This window comes from Onychomys torridus, chromosome 11, assembly GCF_903995425.1.
Source record: "Onychomys torridus chromosome 11, mOncTor1.1, whole genome shotgun sequence".
NCBI lineage: Eukaryota > Metazoa > Chordata > Mammalia > Rodentia > Cricetidae > Onychomys > Onychomys torridus.
The window spans coordinates 64,758,282-64,773,616 of NC_050453.1; the positions used below are offsets into that span (position 1 = coordinate 64,758,282).

Genomic DNA, 15,335 nt, shown 5'->3' on the forward strand with positions numbered 1-15,335 from the left:
GCAGAATGTGGTACTGGTTAAGGATCCCCTGTCTGACATGATCAGGACCAGAAGTATTTCAGATTTGTATTTTCTTGGGTTTTGGAATAATTTCATAGACTTTACCATTGAGATCCTTGAGTACTGCTTGATGCTCCCAAAATTTCAGATTTTAGAACATTTAGATTTTTGGAATAAGATGTTCAACCTATATAGCCAGACAGTGTTAAAAAAGAAAGAAATTTTGCAGGGCATGTCAGCAAACAACACCTTTAATCCCAGCACTGGGGAGGCAGAGGCAGACAGATCTCTGTGAGTTCAAGGGCAGCCTGGTCTACAGAGTGAGTTCCAGAACAGCCAAGGCTGTTACAAGTGAAACAAAAAACAAAAATAAGAAAGAAGGAAGGAAAGAAAGAAAGATATTTTGATATGTGCTACACCATAGATGAACTGTGGAGATGATGAATAAATAAGCCAGTTGCAGAAAGGCAATTCTGTGTGATTTCTACTTTGCTGGTATTTTAGAGTGGGGAAAAGGGAATATTTAATAGTATATCTAAATAGAATATTTTAAAGTATAGCGTTACTGGTTTTTTTATAGATATTTTATAAAGTAAAATGTATGTTCCACCAAAAAGCTATTAGAACTGATAATTGAGGTTTTGAAAAAAGAGATTAACTGTCATTTTTTTGTTCACAGGGTTGGAAAGGGTGACGATGCTGTTTTTAGGATTACATAATGTACGGCAGACATCGATGTTTCCTCGTGACCCCAAACGACTCACACCTTAAAGCCATACTTTTTATTCTCTCCAATAATCTGCTTAAGTAACCTGAGGTACTTAAGATATGCAGGAGAATAACTGTCTTATACTAAAGTGCCACGATTATTTTTTAAGTAGTTCAATATGAATTAATTTAAGAAAAAAACATTTTAAACTTTAGATATGTTTCAATAGAAAATGCTTGAACATTTTAATGAGAAGTTTCTATGTTTAAAATTCATGATCTATCACTATAGGAAATGTTGAGGAGAATTTAAGCAGTTTAAGATTGTATAATTTTTTTTCTTTTCTATATTATGGTGGCCACAGTACTAATATCCTAAATTTCGGTATTTGAATTTTTAACTCTTGGCACTATGAAAAAAGAATTGAAGAAATAACCCAACATTTTAACATAATATAAAATCGGTATGTCATGGAAAATTAGAATATGAGTTCTTAAAAGTTACTGCAGAAATCATGTGAAGCAAGTGAGAACACTGGCTAGAAACAATAACACCTAAACATTGTTAAATTCTGAGGTTTGAAATTCAATAAAAACTTAAAGCCAATGTTAGTTTTGTGTGACTTCATAGAAATCTGATTTTATAACTGGTTGTTAGCATATATACATTGGGAAAATAAAAAGTAAACTGGCCTTATGTGAATATTAGACATGAAAAGTGATACAGAGCCAAGGGTGCAGGGCAGCGTGTTCCTGGAATCCCAGCGTTAGGGATGTGGGGATGCGAGGGCCAGTAGTTCAAGATCATCCTCTACTACTTGAGAGTCTCTCTGTCTCCAAAGAAAAGAAAGATGTGGGAGAGTAACAAACATACAGACATGTAAATATCTTAGTGTATATTGGTTGCATTGAGAGAGAATGCACCAGAATGAACTGGTCTGTCATGGTCACTACACACTGGGCACGGCTCCAGTGTCCTGTCTGCCAAAGCAGGAGTTGATGCTGTGCTCTACTGTAGTGCCATCCCTGAGTCCAGACATTCATCCTGTAGAAGCTTGATGATGCCAAACACTTCCCACCTGGAAAGGGAGGGTAGCAGTGTACCTTAGCCTAGACACAACACATGCTCCGTTACATTTCCTCTCCTGCCTGTAAAGCTGGTTCTAGAGACAACTAGGGCTCATAAAACTTGTTGAAACCCTGTGCTACATTTTAGGCTGAGTCCTACTTTACCGCAAAGCAAAAACAATACCTTGGGGTCTACAGATCAAGAGCTGACTTTTAGCTAAACTCCTATATGTGCTTTCTCAAGCTTGACTGTAGGTGAACCAAAGCTTGAAGCCCTCCAAGCCAGCATGCCCTTTATCCCTTCATCTCCACCTCTTGGGGATCTCTGCTGAGAGATCCTATAGAGGAAGAAGAGGGAATCTGTGTGTGTATGTGCATGTAAATAGCTATGGATGTAGATGACATCATAATTGAAGCGTAAAAGAACATTCCTGCTTTATTCAAAGAGTGATGATAGGACTTTCTCAAGGCTTGGTCAGAGTACCAAGACGCTACTGTACGTGAAGAAGGCACCAGATGCCTTTGCAAGCAATTTAAATTTTGTAGTCAGCATTAAGTAAACAGTAGGGGTTCAGGACATGGAAGTGGAAGGAGTCACATAGCTCATCTCTCGAATTGAGGAATTCAATTGAGAATTTGTTCAACCTTCTTATTGCTAGTCTGTGGATCTAGATGTTCCCAAAGAGTTAACACTTCAGGCCAGGCAGCAGTGGTGCACACCTTTAATCCCAGTACTCAGGAGGCAGCGCGAGAAGGATCTCTGTGAGTTTGAGGCCAGCCTGGTCTATAGGGTGAGATCCAGGACAGGCACCAAAACTACACAGAGAAACCCTGTCTTGAAAAACCAAAAAAAAAAAAAAAAAGGAGTTAACACTTCAATTAAGAGACAAATTGAAGGCATTGATCTACAACACAGTAGAGTGCTTGTATGAAGCCCCGTTGAATCCCCAGCACTGTATAAACCAAGCATTGGGTATGCCTGTAACCAAACATTTAGGGATAGAAGCAGGAAGATCAGAAGTTCAGGACTATCATCAGCTACAAAGGGAGTTTCAGGCCATACTGAACCAAAACAGATTGTCTCAAAATCAGAGTATTAAAATGTGTTTCCTCTGCTGAGCCAGGTCTGGTGATACACATCTTTATGTAATTAGTCTTAACACTAAGAAGGTGGAGGCAAGAGCATCTAAAGTTTGATTCCAGCCAGGGCTGCAATCACCAGCAAGAACCTGTCTCAAAGAGGGAAATAGGCTTATCTCAGAGAAGCTTCCTGAAGTGGATGGGAAATAACACAGACACCCACACCTGGACAAGGTGCAGAGGGGGAGAGATTTTTGGACCACTAAATAGTAAATGGGATGTCTTCACCAAACACCTCTTCAGGGTTCAGGAAGCAAATTGGAAGAGGAGGAGGAAGGACTGAGAGCCAGAGGAGTGGATGATACCAAGGAAACACTTCTAGACACAGCAGGGCTGATGCACATAAAAATGCAGACAGTATGCATAGGGTCTGCACAGGTTCAAGCCAGCAGTCTCAGTGCTTAGAGGGGGAAATAGACACAAGCTCCCATCCCTAACCAGGAAGCTATCTCCAACTGACATCAATTTGGAAAGGAAAAATTTTCTCCAGTAGGTTTTTTTGGGCATATTAGCCACACAAAAGAGCAGGCCCCATGCCCAGCAGTGATGACCAACATGAAACAAGCTCAGTGGTATTTTTATAGCATTGCTTTATTTGGGCGTTTTTGTCTTACTGGTCTTTTGCTTGTATATTATGGTTACCAATTTTGTGTTTTTATGGGGCTTATGTGTCTGTTATGTTTTTTCTTTTTTTTTTTTAGATTTTATTTATTTATTGTGTATACAGCATGTATGACTGCAGGCCAGAAGAGGGCACCAGATCTCATTACAGATGGTTGTGAGCCACCATGTGGTTGCTGGGAATTGAACTCAGGACCTCTGGAAGAGCAGCTGGTGCTCTTAACCTCTGAGCCATCTCTCTAGCCCTGTTTTTTTCTTTTTTAATCTGTTTTGTTTTCTAAAGAGAAAGAAAGGACATGCAGTTTTCTAGGAGAAAAGATTCTGGGAGGAGTTGGATATGTTGTATAAATTTTTTTTCTTAAAATAATTTTTTATTTTATAATAAAATAATTTATATACTTTTTCATTTATTTTACATACCAACCACATTTCCCCTCCCCTCTTCCCATTCCCTGTCCCCCATCTACCTCTACACATGCACACGCCCCCCCCCCCATCCACTCCTCCATCTCCATTCAGGAAGGGGCAGGCCTCCCATGGCAGTCAACAAAGCATGGCACATCCAGTTGCAGCAGGACCAATTTCCTGTACAAGTTTGCACTCCCACCACCAGTGGAGGAGTGTTCCCCTTATTCCACATCCCCTCCAGCATAAGCTGTCATTAGTGTTTTTGATCTTAGCCATTCATGACTAAGGATGTTGAGCAAATTCTTCAAGTATATCTTACCCATTTGAGATTCTTCTGCTGAGAATTCTCTGTTTAAATCTGTAGCCCCCCCCCTTTTTTTTTCCTTCTCGAGACAGGGTTTCTCTAGCTTTGGAGACTGTCCTGGAACTCGCTTTGTAGACCAGGCTGACTCAAACTCCCAGAGATCCGCATGCCTCTGCCTCCCGAGTGCTGGGATTACAGGTGTGCGCCACCACCGCCCGGCTGTAGCCCATTTTTTAATTGGATTATTTGGTATTTTGATATCTAGTTTCTTGAGTTCTTTATGTATTTTAATGATCAGCCCTCTGTCAGATGTGAAATTGATAAAGATCTTTTCCCATTCTGTAGGCTGCTGTTTTGTTTTATTGATGGTGTCCTTTGCCTTACAGAAGTTTCTCAGTTTCAGAGGGTCCCATTTATTGATGATATCAGTGTCTGTGCTACTGGTATTATATTTCAGGAAATGATCTTCTGTGCCAATGCATTCAAGGCTACTTCCCACTTTCTCTTCTGTCAGCTTCAGTGTAATAATGAACTTTATAATGATAAATAATGAATATAATAAAGAACTTTAATTCTTTGAAGAAAGAAATTGGAGAAGATACCAGAAAATAGAAAGATCTCCCATGTTCATGCATCAGTAGGATTAACATAGTAAAATTGGCAATCTTACCAAAAGCAGTCACCATCAAAATTCCAACACAATTCTTCACAGACCTCGAAAAAACAATACTCAGTTTCATATGGAAAAGCAAACAACCCAGGATAGCTCAAACAATCCTTTACAATAAAAGTAACTATCACCATCCTTGACCTCAAACTCTACTATAGCGTTATAGTAATAAGAACAACATGGTATTGGCATAAAAACAGATAGGTGGATCAATGGAATCAAATCAAAGACCCTGACGTAAATCCACACACCTATGAACACCTGATTTTTGACAAAGCCAAAATTATACAATGAAGTAAAACAATTTTTTAAAGTAATGATATCACATATACCCTGCTATTAATCTCTCTACCACTCCCCTCCCCATGATACCTTTTTACTTTCCAGTTTCTTGGGTACTACAGGTTATATAAAAACATAGATGAGAATCAGCATCTTGAAGATAGTAAAAATGAGTGAGGAATAAGGATATTTGGGAAAGCCAATAGGATCACACTATTATTTACCTAAAATGACATAAAATCTGTATAAGTGCATGTATGTGTATATATATATATATGTAGTTTAAATGATGTCATGCCACTGGGTCTGACAAAGGTCCCCCAAGAGCCAAAACTGTATAACAAAGCCAAATACCAGGCATGAGAAACCGCCTTTTGGAGTTTTTGGTTAGAGTGCAAGAGACTCCCAAAACAATATAGGCTTGCACTCTGACCAAAAACTCTTTCCCTTTGTTGCTTCCCAGAGGTTGAGGGTAAGACCTTATTGCTGAAGACAGTTAATTCACAGAATTTGGAGGATCCAAGCTGGATCTGACCTGAAAGCCACCTTCCTTAGGACTAGTGTAGTGGTATTTGCTCTGCCCATGACCTTGGGCTATCCAGCCGAAAGAGGCAGTGCTTGCCTGAGTTCCTGACCTCTTAAAGGAAGGAGGGAGGGGTCATGCTGCTCTTGGTGTGATCAGACACAGGACAGCCAAATACTGTTTACTTGGTATTCATGAATGTGTTTCCCCAATTTATATCTTAATAAATCCCAATTACCCATTAAACAGGCTCCCATGGATTGATCTTAACAAGTGGTGCCCAATCTGGGACATGAACCCAGGACCCAGAGATTAAGAGTCTCATGCTCTATGGACTGGAACAACTCCTTTTTAGAGGTTAGGTACCTAGGCAAGAAGTCAGTACACAGGCAAGAAGCACTGCCTCTTTTGGGCTTGATAGCCCAAGGTCATGGGCGGAGCAAATGCCACTACACTTCCCATTTTCATCTAAATAAGAAGGTTCTAAACCTAATATAAACTATATACAATAAGAACAATTATCAAATATTGTCCAGGAGAAATAAAGGGTAATGACATAAACAAAAATGGAATTAAGACCAACAAGAACAACATCGAGTAAGAAACATACTAAGTGTCCAGAACATAGGTAAATGGCAAATGACAAAGTTTACTCTAAAAGCTGCCCTATCTTGAAGAATCTGGCTGGGCGATGGTGGCGCATGCCTTTAATCCCAGCATTGGGAGGCAGAGGCAAGTGGATCTCGGTGAGTTCGAGGCCAGCCTGGTCTACAAATCGAGTTCCAGGACAGGCTCTAAAGCTACACAAAAACCCTGTCTCGGGGGGAAAAAAAAAATCTGAATCTAGTACCTAATATGTTTTTAGCTAAGATATGAGAGGATTGTTACTATAACTATTTTTTTTTTAATCCCATCAAAGACCTGAAAAGGAAAAAAATAATATTGCCTGAATAAACAGGAGAAGTGCAAGAAAGCAGCTTCCAAGAGATCCAAGAAATGACAGAGACTGCTGGCTACCTGGACAGTCATCCAATGTTTTCCTGTAATGTTGGGGTATCCATTTATGGCTATAGGCCTAGAATATCTGACGGGCCAATTTTAGAAGCAGGAATTTTGAAAGAATGTCTTACCCTGTCTTGGCAAGGTTCAGCAGTCACTTTTCCTTGTGTCCTGCTTGTCTGGAAAGGACATTGTACTTACTGTCAGCAGCCGAGACAAGGGCAGGTCTTTGCCCAACAGGCCATTTATTGCCAAGAAGAAGACAAACTCTATGGAGTATCTTCGATGCCCAGCATCCTCTTGGGAGTAGATTAGTGCTGCCAGGAGCAATTGTGTCTCATGTCAACAGAATTCTAAGTTATCAAAACACTTAAATGCCATATTCTCTAGGTCTATGAAGTGTTTGAAGATTACCTATCCATCTGACATCTATTTTCGTGTATCTAGAAAACCTAACTAACATGACCATAAAGTATGATATGCATGGATGACTATTATCCTGTAATTTTTTTTTTCTGGAGCTGAGGACCAAACCCAGGGCCTTGTGCTTGCTAGGCAAGCACTCTACTGCTGAGCTAAATCCCCAATCCCGTAATTCTTATCAAACTAAATAACTTAAAGACTAAGGTTTCACATATAAGAATAATCTGTAAACAGATGTAAAATATAAAGACAATGACCTCAAATTTGTGACAGCATGCAAAAATATTTTAATCAGAGGTAGAAATGTATAGTGCAATATGATAACAATATCCTTAATATGTATCAATATACAAAATATCCTAAATAGAGATAGAACATACAGTATGACAAATATGATTTTACATAGTCTCAATATACAAAATATTTCAAACAGGAGTAGGAACATATGTACAATATGGCAAATATAGTTTTATGTTTTATATTTGTATCAATATATAAGAATCCATACCAGTGCAAATTATCTAAGGCTGATAGTTTGCTAAATTAGTTTACAAGTAGATACAATAATCTACCTTAATAGCCTATCCTATCTGCCCCCCTTTCTTCTTTCCCAAAAGAGTTTCTGAGTCTAAATTATTGTTTCATTCCCAACCTTAATACAAATTATAACCAATCCCTAACAGATGACAATTATCTATAACCCTGAGAAGACAGAACCTGTTGGGAGAGGGGGTGTCATTTTTTGTTGTTTTAGAATTGCTTCCTGCTGTCTAGGGGGCAACTATCTCTGGGATCCTGTGAAAACACTAAACAACGGTGACGTCTCACCAGGATTGGCTGTAACATTTGCGGCCAGTCTCAGAGCAATGGGCAAAGCTTCTCTGAAGTTCTGACTGGAGGTGTAAGATGAGAAAGAGATGGCTCAGCAACTAAGAGCAATGACTGATGTTCCAGAGAGCCCAGGTTCAATTTCCAGGCCATCCAATGTCTGATCACGCCAGGATTTTAAAAAAAGGACCCACATGACCCCTCTTTCCTTTTAAGAGGTCAGGTACCCAGGCAAGAAGCATGGCATCTTTTGGGCTGGATAGCCCAAGGTCATGAGTGGAGCAAATACCACTACATACTAGCTTTCATGGAATCATCAAGTGCCATATGAGCAGCCAATATTCCTACCCTGCTCTGACGCCTTTGAATTACAGTTTATCAGTAACAAACAACTGTTCAGCAGCAGGGAAATCATGCCTGGTACTGGAAATCTAGAGAAGTACCTGGGACTAGTGAGGCATAGATCTTTTTTATTATTATTATTATTATTATTATTATTATTATTATTATTCTGGAATCTTTATTAAGGCAGCATGGTAGAAATGGGCCACCAGCCCAAACCTTGTGGCCTAAGGAAAGACCTGTGTCAACAGGGCTTGACCTCTCCAAATAGGCTCTGTCACCTCCAGAGCATCCATCCCAAGCTGTAGCAGCTCCTGGACCACAACCGCCAGGGTTACCACCGCTTGTGGGCACAGGCCTCACTGTACCCTCTTACAGTTGTATTCAAAGCAATAAATAAAAATGACCACCAGAACCCCTCAAGTCCCTTCAATCACAGAAGCTAAGCAGGAAGCAAAGGTAGAATTTGTAGGTTCTTGCCCCTCTGACCAAGGCCTAGGCTGTCCCCTCTAAGAGCAGCTGGGAGCATGGATTATACGGCAGCCATCGATTTGGCTCTTCGTGCGTGTCTATCAGGATGCCCAAAGGACCCAAAGCCAAACGCACTGACCCTAGCGGGGGCAGCGCCTTTAGAAGGTACCGGGCATTTTGGCAATTGAGAAGATTAGAACCCCGGAGAGAGGAGGGACTCAAAAAGGAATGCTGGTGTGTGGATTTTACCTGTTTGAATTTCTCTGACCAGCATGGCCCCGAACAGCCAAGCCAGTCAAGTGGGAAGGAGGAGGAGCTGACTGGCCACGAAGAGCCCTCATGGCCAACCAGCACTTTAGTGCACACTGTGGGGATAAGCAGGGCCTGGCCCCTTGGGCTTTGTGAGGGGAAGGGCCCCCCTCGGGCTTCAGATATGGCATGGGTTGTTCCAAGAAGGAGGGGGTGGCAGTGACCCATCCTCTGCTCGATGGCCACCTGAGGGGGCCTGTCCCAAGCTACAGGTGGATGGCTGTGACATCTGTGAGTGTGCTGGTCTGACTGGGCCCCTGGCTGCTAGGGCCCCACCCACCCACCACCCACCCCCCGCTGCCTTTGGGCAGCGGGCTGGGGGCTGTCTGGGTAGCTTCCATGGGGCTCTCTCCCTGAGCTCAGCTTGGAACTGCTCCTGACAGGCCCGCAGGCAGTCCGCTCCACTTTGGTGCCTGTGATTCCTGCCAGCAACTCTGTGAGCTCATCTCCACGCATAGAACAGGCACCTAGGCCTTACACTGCAGCCCCAATGCTGCCTGTGGCAATCATGGATGGAGGATACACTGCAAAGGTTTCATCTGTAGCACAGAGGGCCAAAAAGGTCTGGGCATGCTTTTTTGACCAAGGCCAATCGGTCACCGGGCAGAGAAAGGCGGTGCTGCAGAATCAGCCAGGAAATCATGTGCGATCACAGCAGCTAGGTCCCACTTGAGCTTCCCCAGGACCAGCACCAGTCATTTCCCCAACTGCCAGGGAGCCACAGCTTGGTCCGTATAGATGCAAAGCTTCTCAATAGTCAGGGGCGTTGTTTAGCGAAGCTTGGAGGCCAGCAACAGGCAGACCATGCCGAGGAGCCGCAGTTGCGCCTTTCCGGTGGGCACGCAGGACAGGTAGCGATCCAGGTAGTTCATGGCCAGAGAAAAGACATCCTCCTCTCAGCGCTGCTCCTCACACACCTCCAGCATCCAGTACGCCAGCATCTCCCGCATGTGCCGCTTGATCTGCTACTCTGGAAGTAGTAGGCTTGCGGCACGTAGCGGTCCTCCAGGCGGAGCAAGCTTTGCAGGACACGCTGGTCCCCCAGCAGCCAGGGGTCGGGCCCGGCCCGGGACGCGTGCCGGGTGCCCTCGCAACACAACAGCTCCATCCTGGCAAGTCCTTGAGGGAGAGCCCCAACCCCGCGGGGGGGGCGTGCGTGCGGGACTGGCGCTGGCACTGTACCGAGAAGCCCCAGCCCACCCGCCACCCGCGGGCACCGCTTCCCTGAGGCATAGATCTTAGAGCATAGCTACTAACTTATTCTAAATACTTAATCCTTATACCCACGCTCACCTCTCATCAAGGAAACTTCTCTTTGCAACCAATGGAGACCATTACAGAAAACCACAACTGGTCAAAGTACGGAGAACAACGGTTGGTGAGGTGCCCAGCTCCAGTGGGTCCACCTATATAACATAACTCCGGCACCTAAGGCTCAGGGAACTTTGCCAAAGAGGGGATTGGAAAAAAACTATAAAAAGCTAGAGGACCAGGAAACTGGCTACGGGATTGTGTCTCCTAGAAATGTCAGGAACACTTCACCCATGATACCCCAACATGGCTGCCTAAACAAGGCTTGAACAAGGACACCAGGACACATGCTAACATAGAAGGGGAAATCTCTTGGGGCCGCACCTGCTACACGAAGAACTACCGGGCAATTAAGGAATGCTGAGAGAGGGAGAGAGAGTCTTTACCAGGGACGAGACACCAATTGTTTATCCAATACTAAATGGTCAGTCTGGAAATCACCAACATAAGCAATACTAAATGGACTCAGGAGTTGTATATTTTATGTCTGCTTGTATGTATGTAGCAACAAGAAGGCCAGGAATTTAAAAGGAAGGGAAGGAAAGAGGGGAGAAATTATGTAATCTTACTTTTACAAAAATTTCATTATTTAATTTGTTTTTGTTGTTGTTGTTTTGGTTTGGTTTGGTTTTTTGAGACAGGGTTTCCCTGTGTAGCTTTGCGCCTTTCCTGGAACTCACTTGGTAGCTCATGCTGGCCTCGAACTCATAGAGATCCTCCTGGGTCTGCCTCCCGAGTGCTGGGATTAAAGGCGTGCGCCACCACTGCCCGGCTTAATTTGTTTTTTTAATAATGATAGTGCAAGGGTTGGGGATTTAGCTCAGCGGTAGAACGCTTGCCTAGCAAGCGCAAGACCCTGGGTTAGATCCTCAGCTCAAAATAATAATAATAATAATAATAATAATAATAATAATGATAATGATAGTGCAGAAAGCTGTTCATGGGGTTGGGAGAGGGCTCCATGAATAACAAAAGCCTGATGACCAAAGTTCAGTCCTCAGGAACCACGTAAGGGTGGAAGGTAAGAATTGACTCCACAAAGCTGTTCTCTGTTCTCCACACACACTGGCACACCTGTGCCCTCCCTCTCAGATGATAAAATCAAAGAAACAAGAATGTGAATGGCACACCGTTGAGTCAAAAATTAAGGTCTTGGGAGCTGAGGAGATGGCTCAGCATGTGTTCGCCGTGCAAGCCAAGGTTTCTGAGTTCAATCCCCAGAACTCACATGAAGAACCCGGGTGCAGTGCCACCAGCCAGGCTAGCCCATTTGGTGAGTTCAGGGCCAGGGAGAGATCTCAAAACACAAGGTGGACAGCACCTGAGCAATATCAGCCAATTCCAATGTCCTCTACATGTGAGTACACCCAAACATAAAAAGCTGCCATCATTCAGTGCTCTTTGGAACTTCCGAAATCAGCACAGGATCATGGGAGTTTTGTTTTGTATTTTACTTAATTACTTCAGAGTAACTTGCATTCAGACCAGGAAAAAAAATCGTACTTGGCCCCATCCATACTGCTCATAAGTGCATCTTTTCCTGATCTGATGAGAAACACCAGCCTGCCATTCCATGGCTGAATCTCTTGGGGCTGTAACATGATGATCGGCCTGTTGTGCTTTCATGGCCTGCCGCATCTGCACGCGAAGGTACAAACCTCTTTTATGTCTGAGAGCGTGGAATGTGAGGTTCTCCTCTTGGGGGTGGGTGTTTGGTTGGGGGATTGGTTGGTGTTTTTGAGACAAGGCCTCTATCATAGCCCTGGCTGTCCTGCAGACCAGGCCGACCTCAACCTCAGAGAAATCCTTCTGCCTCTGTCTCCCCAGTGTTGGGATTAAAGGTGTTCTCCACCACACCTGGTCTTCAGAGGTTTTCTTTTTCCATCTTAAGCCAAGGAAAGATGGGTTTTATCTCAGAAAACTATGTAATGATTGAGCTTACTCTGTAACAGAAACAGTTAACCCATGGAGGCTCTTAACTACAGGCAATGAAGTTTTATTTTTTAACTAGTTTTTTTTTTTATATGTTTTAAAGGATTCCAGGCGTGAATATTGTATTTACATCATTTCCACTCCATCCTCTCCTCCTGTTCCTCTAGTGTCTGCTACCCAGTTCATGACTTCTTTAAAACCACCATCTGTGTGTGTGTGTGTGTGTGTGTGTGTGTGTGTGTGTGTGTGTGTGTATAGATGTGCAGGTCTTGTTTAAGTGACCATGTTAATTTAAAATTTCGTGAGTACAGCTCCCTGTCACATATGGAAGACTCTCATAGCAGACGTACTGGTCCTCTGGCTTCTAACAATCCTTCTTCCTCCTCCATGATGGTCCCTGAGCCTTACAACAATGGAGTGGTTGTTTTGTAGATGTACCAACCGGGCATGGACATCTCATGGTCAGTTGTTCTCTGCCTTTTGTCTAGTTGGGATACTGTCTCTGTCTACCACAAAAGAAGCTTCTTTGATGAGACCTGAGGGCTACACTCATCCACAGATATAAGGATAGGTACTTAGAATTCAGTTGGGACTTGTTTTGTTTTGTTTTTTTTCAAGACAGGGTTTCTTTGTAGTTTTGGGAGCCTGTGCTGGATCTTGATCTGTAGCCCAGGCTGGCCTGAAACTCGCAGAGATCTGCCTGGCTCTGCCTCCCGAGTGCTGGGATTACAGGCGTGTGCCGCCACTGCTGGGCTGCAGTTGGGAATTTACACTGGTTTAGAAAAATGAGAGCATGAGAGCAGTAGATTCTCCTCTAATCTACGACATCACCAGTCACAAATAGATGCCTCGGGTGCCAGTACCAGGCATGAATTCTCTCCCTACTGAGTGATCCAATTAGATGTCTGTTGGTTACCTGAAAGATAGATGTGCTATTGTAACATTCTTGGGAATATCTCACAATGCTGGTCATTGTCACGGATCATAAACTTTAGATTATTAATTGCGTTTCTCCCTTGGCAGCTTGCATACAGTGAGGATCCTCAGGGAAGAGGGTTCCAGGTCAGTTCTAGCTTAATTTCTTTTTTTTTTTTTTTTTTTGAAAAAAATTTATTTGTTCTTTGAAACATTCATACATACACACAATGATTTATTTTTTTTTTTACTTTAAAAATAATTCTTTATTGATTCTTTGGAAATTTCACATCATGAACCCTAATCCCACTCACCTCCCAGTCCCTCCATATCTGCCTCTCACCCCTGCAGTATGCTCCCCAAAATTAATTAAAAACAAAACAAAATGCTGGGCGGTGATGTCACATGCCTTTAATCCCAGCATTCAGGAGGCAGAGTCAGGTGGATATGAGTTTAAGGTCAGCTGGTCTACAGAGCAAGATCCAGGACAAGCACCAAAACTACACAGAGAAACCCTGTCTTGAAAAAAACAAAACAATAATCCCAGCACTCAGGAGGCAGAGGCAGGCGGATCTCTGTGAGTTCGAGGCCAGCCTGGTCTACCAAGTGAGTTCCAGGAAAGGCGCAAAGCTACACAGGGAAACCCTGTCTTGAAAAACCAAAAAAACCCCACCTCACTCCTCCATCTTTCCAATACCTCTTCCTTCATCCTAGTGGTATCGGGAGCCATGGTGTCACACAGTACACCCTTTTGTTCAACCAGCCCCACCTGCAAAATGTTCATTGCAATGAGTAGCTGATCTAGTTCAAGGCCTCTGGTTTCTGGCACACCATGGTCACTGGGCCCTCATGGAAACTCCTCTCGGATATCCTGTTGTTGCCCCGAGTCATGGAGACTCTTTGGTTATCATTCTGCAGGACCTTTGCACATTCTAGCAGGTCAAAGATGGGACAGCTATTAGGGTGGGCCAACCCAAGGCCCAGCCAGGATGGGGGTCTGGGTGGTAGTTGAGCAAGTCCGTCTGGGCCATAGGGACTGCCCCCTTTCTCCAAGTCCTAGATCCACAGTGTGTGGTGAGTGCAGAGTAGGGTTTATCTTCAAGGTCTGGGAGGCAAGCAAGGACAATAACTACATTGTTTGGGAGTCTTTAGACTCCTCTGACCAACAGCTGGAAGAGATTTTCATGCTAAGACTGGAGTTTTATTAGTCTATAGCTCTTGGAGAGAGCTTCATCACCTCCAGTGGAACAACTTCATAAAAATCATTTTCATGTGTATACAGGCTATAATTTTACAGTCATCCTTAGTACTCTTTATCCCTTCTGCCTCCATCTTCCTCTGCCTTGCCTTCCCTCCCCCTCCCAAAATGAAGCCCCTCTCCATTTTAACTGCCTTCCCTCTAATAGCACCTGTGACTTATTAGCCTCCTTTCTAGGGCTCTTCCAACAACCTCCATGGTTCCTTTTTATTTTCTGTTTCTGCTGTTTCTTCTGATTATCTACTCACATATAAGGAAGGATTAAGAACTAGGTGCCAGGCGGTGGTGGTACACTGCTGTGGATATCACTCTGTGTAAATAAAGTTCTGATTGGCCAGTGGCCAGGCAGGAAGTATAGGTGGGACAAGAGAGAAGAGAATTCTGGGAAGTAGAAGGCTGGAGAGAGACACCGCCAGCCGCCGCCATGAAAAGCAACATGTAAAGACACTGGTAAGCCACAAGCCATGTGGCAAAGTATAGACTAACAGAAATGGGTTAATTTAAGATAGAAGAAGTAGTTAACAAGAAGCCTGCCACGGCCATACAGTTTCTAAACAATGTAAGTTTCTGTGTGCTTACTTGGTTGGGTCTGAGTGACTGTGGGACTGGTGGGTAAGAGAGATTTGTCCTGACTGGGCCAGGCAGGAAATTCTAACTACAGTACACGTCTTTAATCCCAGCGCTTGGGAGGCAGAGGCAGGTGGATCTCTGTGAGTTTGAGGCCAGCCTGGTCTACAAAATGAGTTCCAAGACAGCCAGAGCTACACAACACAGTGAAAACCTGTCTCAAAAAAAAAAAAAAAAAAGAAAGAAAGGAAAGAAA

At 43.4% G+C, this 15,335-nt stretch overlaps 1 protein-coding gene and 1 pseudogene across 1 annotated transcript in view; one reads left to right on the forward strand and one right to left on the reverse strand.

Moving 5' to 3' along the window:
• Dars1 (aspartyl-tRNA synthetase 1) overlaps positions 1 to 1,320 on the forward strand; it is a 57,993-nt gene extending 56,673 nt beyond the window's left edge. The window contains exon 16 of the mRNA XM_036202693.1: positions 680 to 1,320. Within this exon, the coding sequence (XP_036058586.1) occupies positions 680 to 771 (92 nt within the window). The 3' untranslated portion in view covers positions 772 to 1,320. The remainder of the gene's footprint in view (positions 1 to 679) is intronic.
• A 7,982-nt stretch (positions 1,321 to 9,302) lies between these two features.
• Positions 9,303 to 10,204, reverse strand: LOC118592719 (annotated as a pseudogene).
• Between the last annotated feature and the right edge of the window lie 5,131 nt (positions 10,205 to 15,335).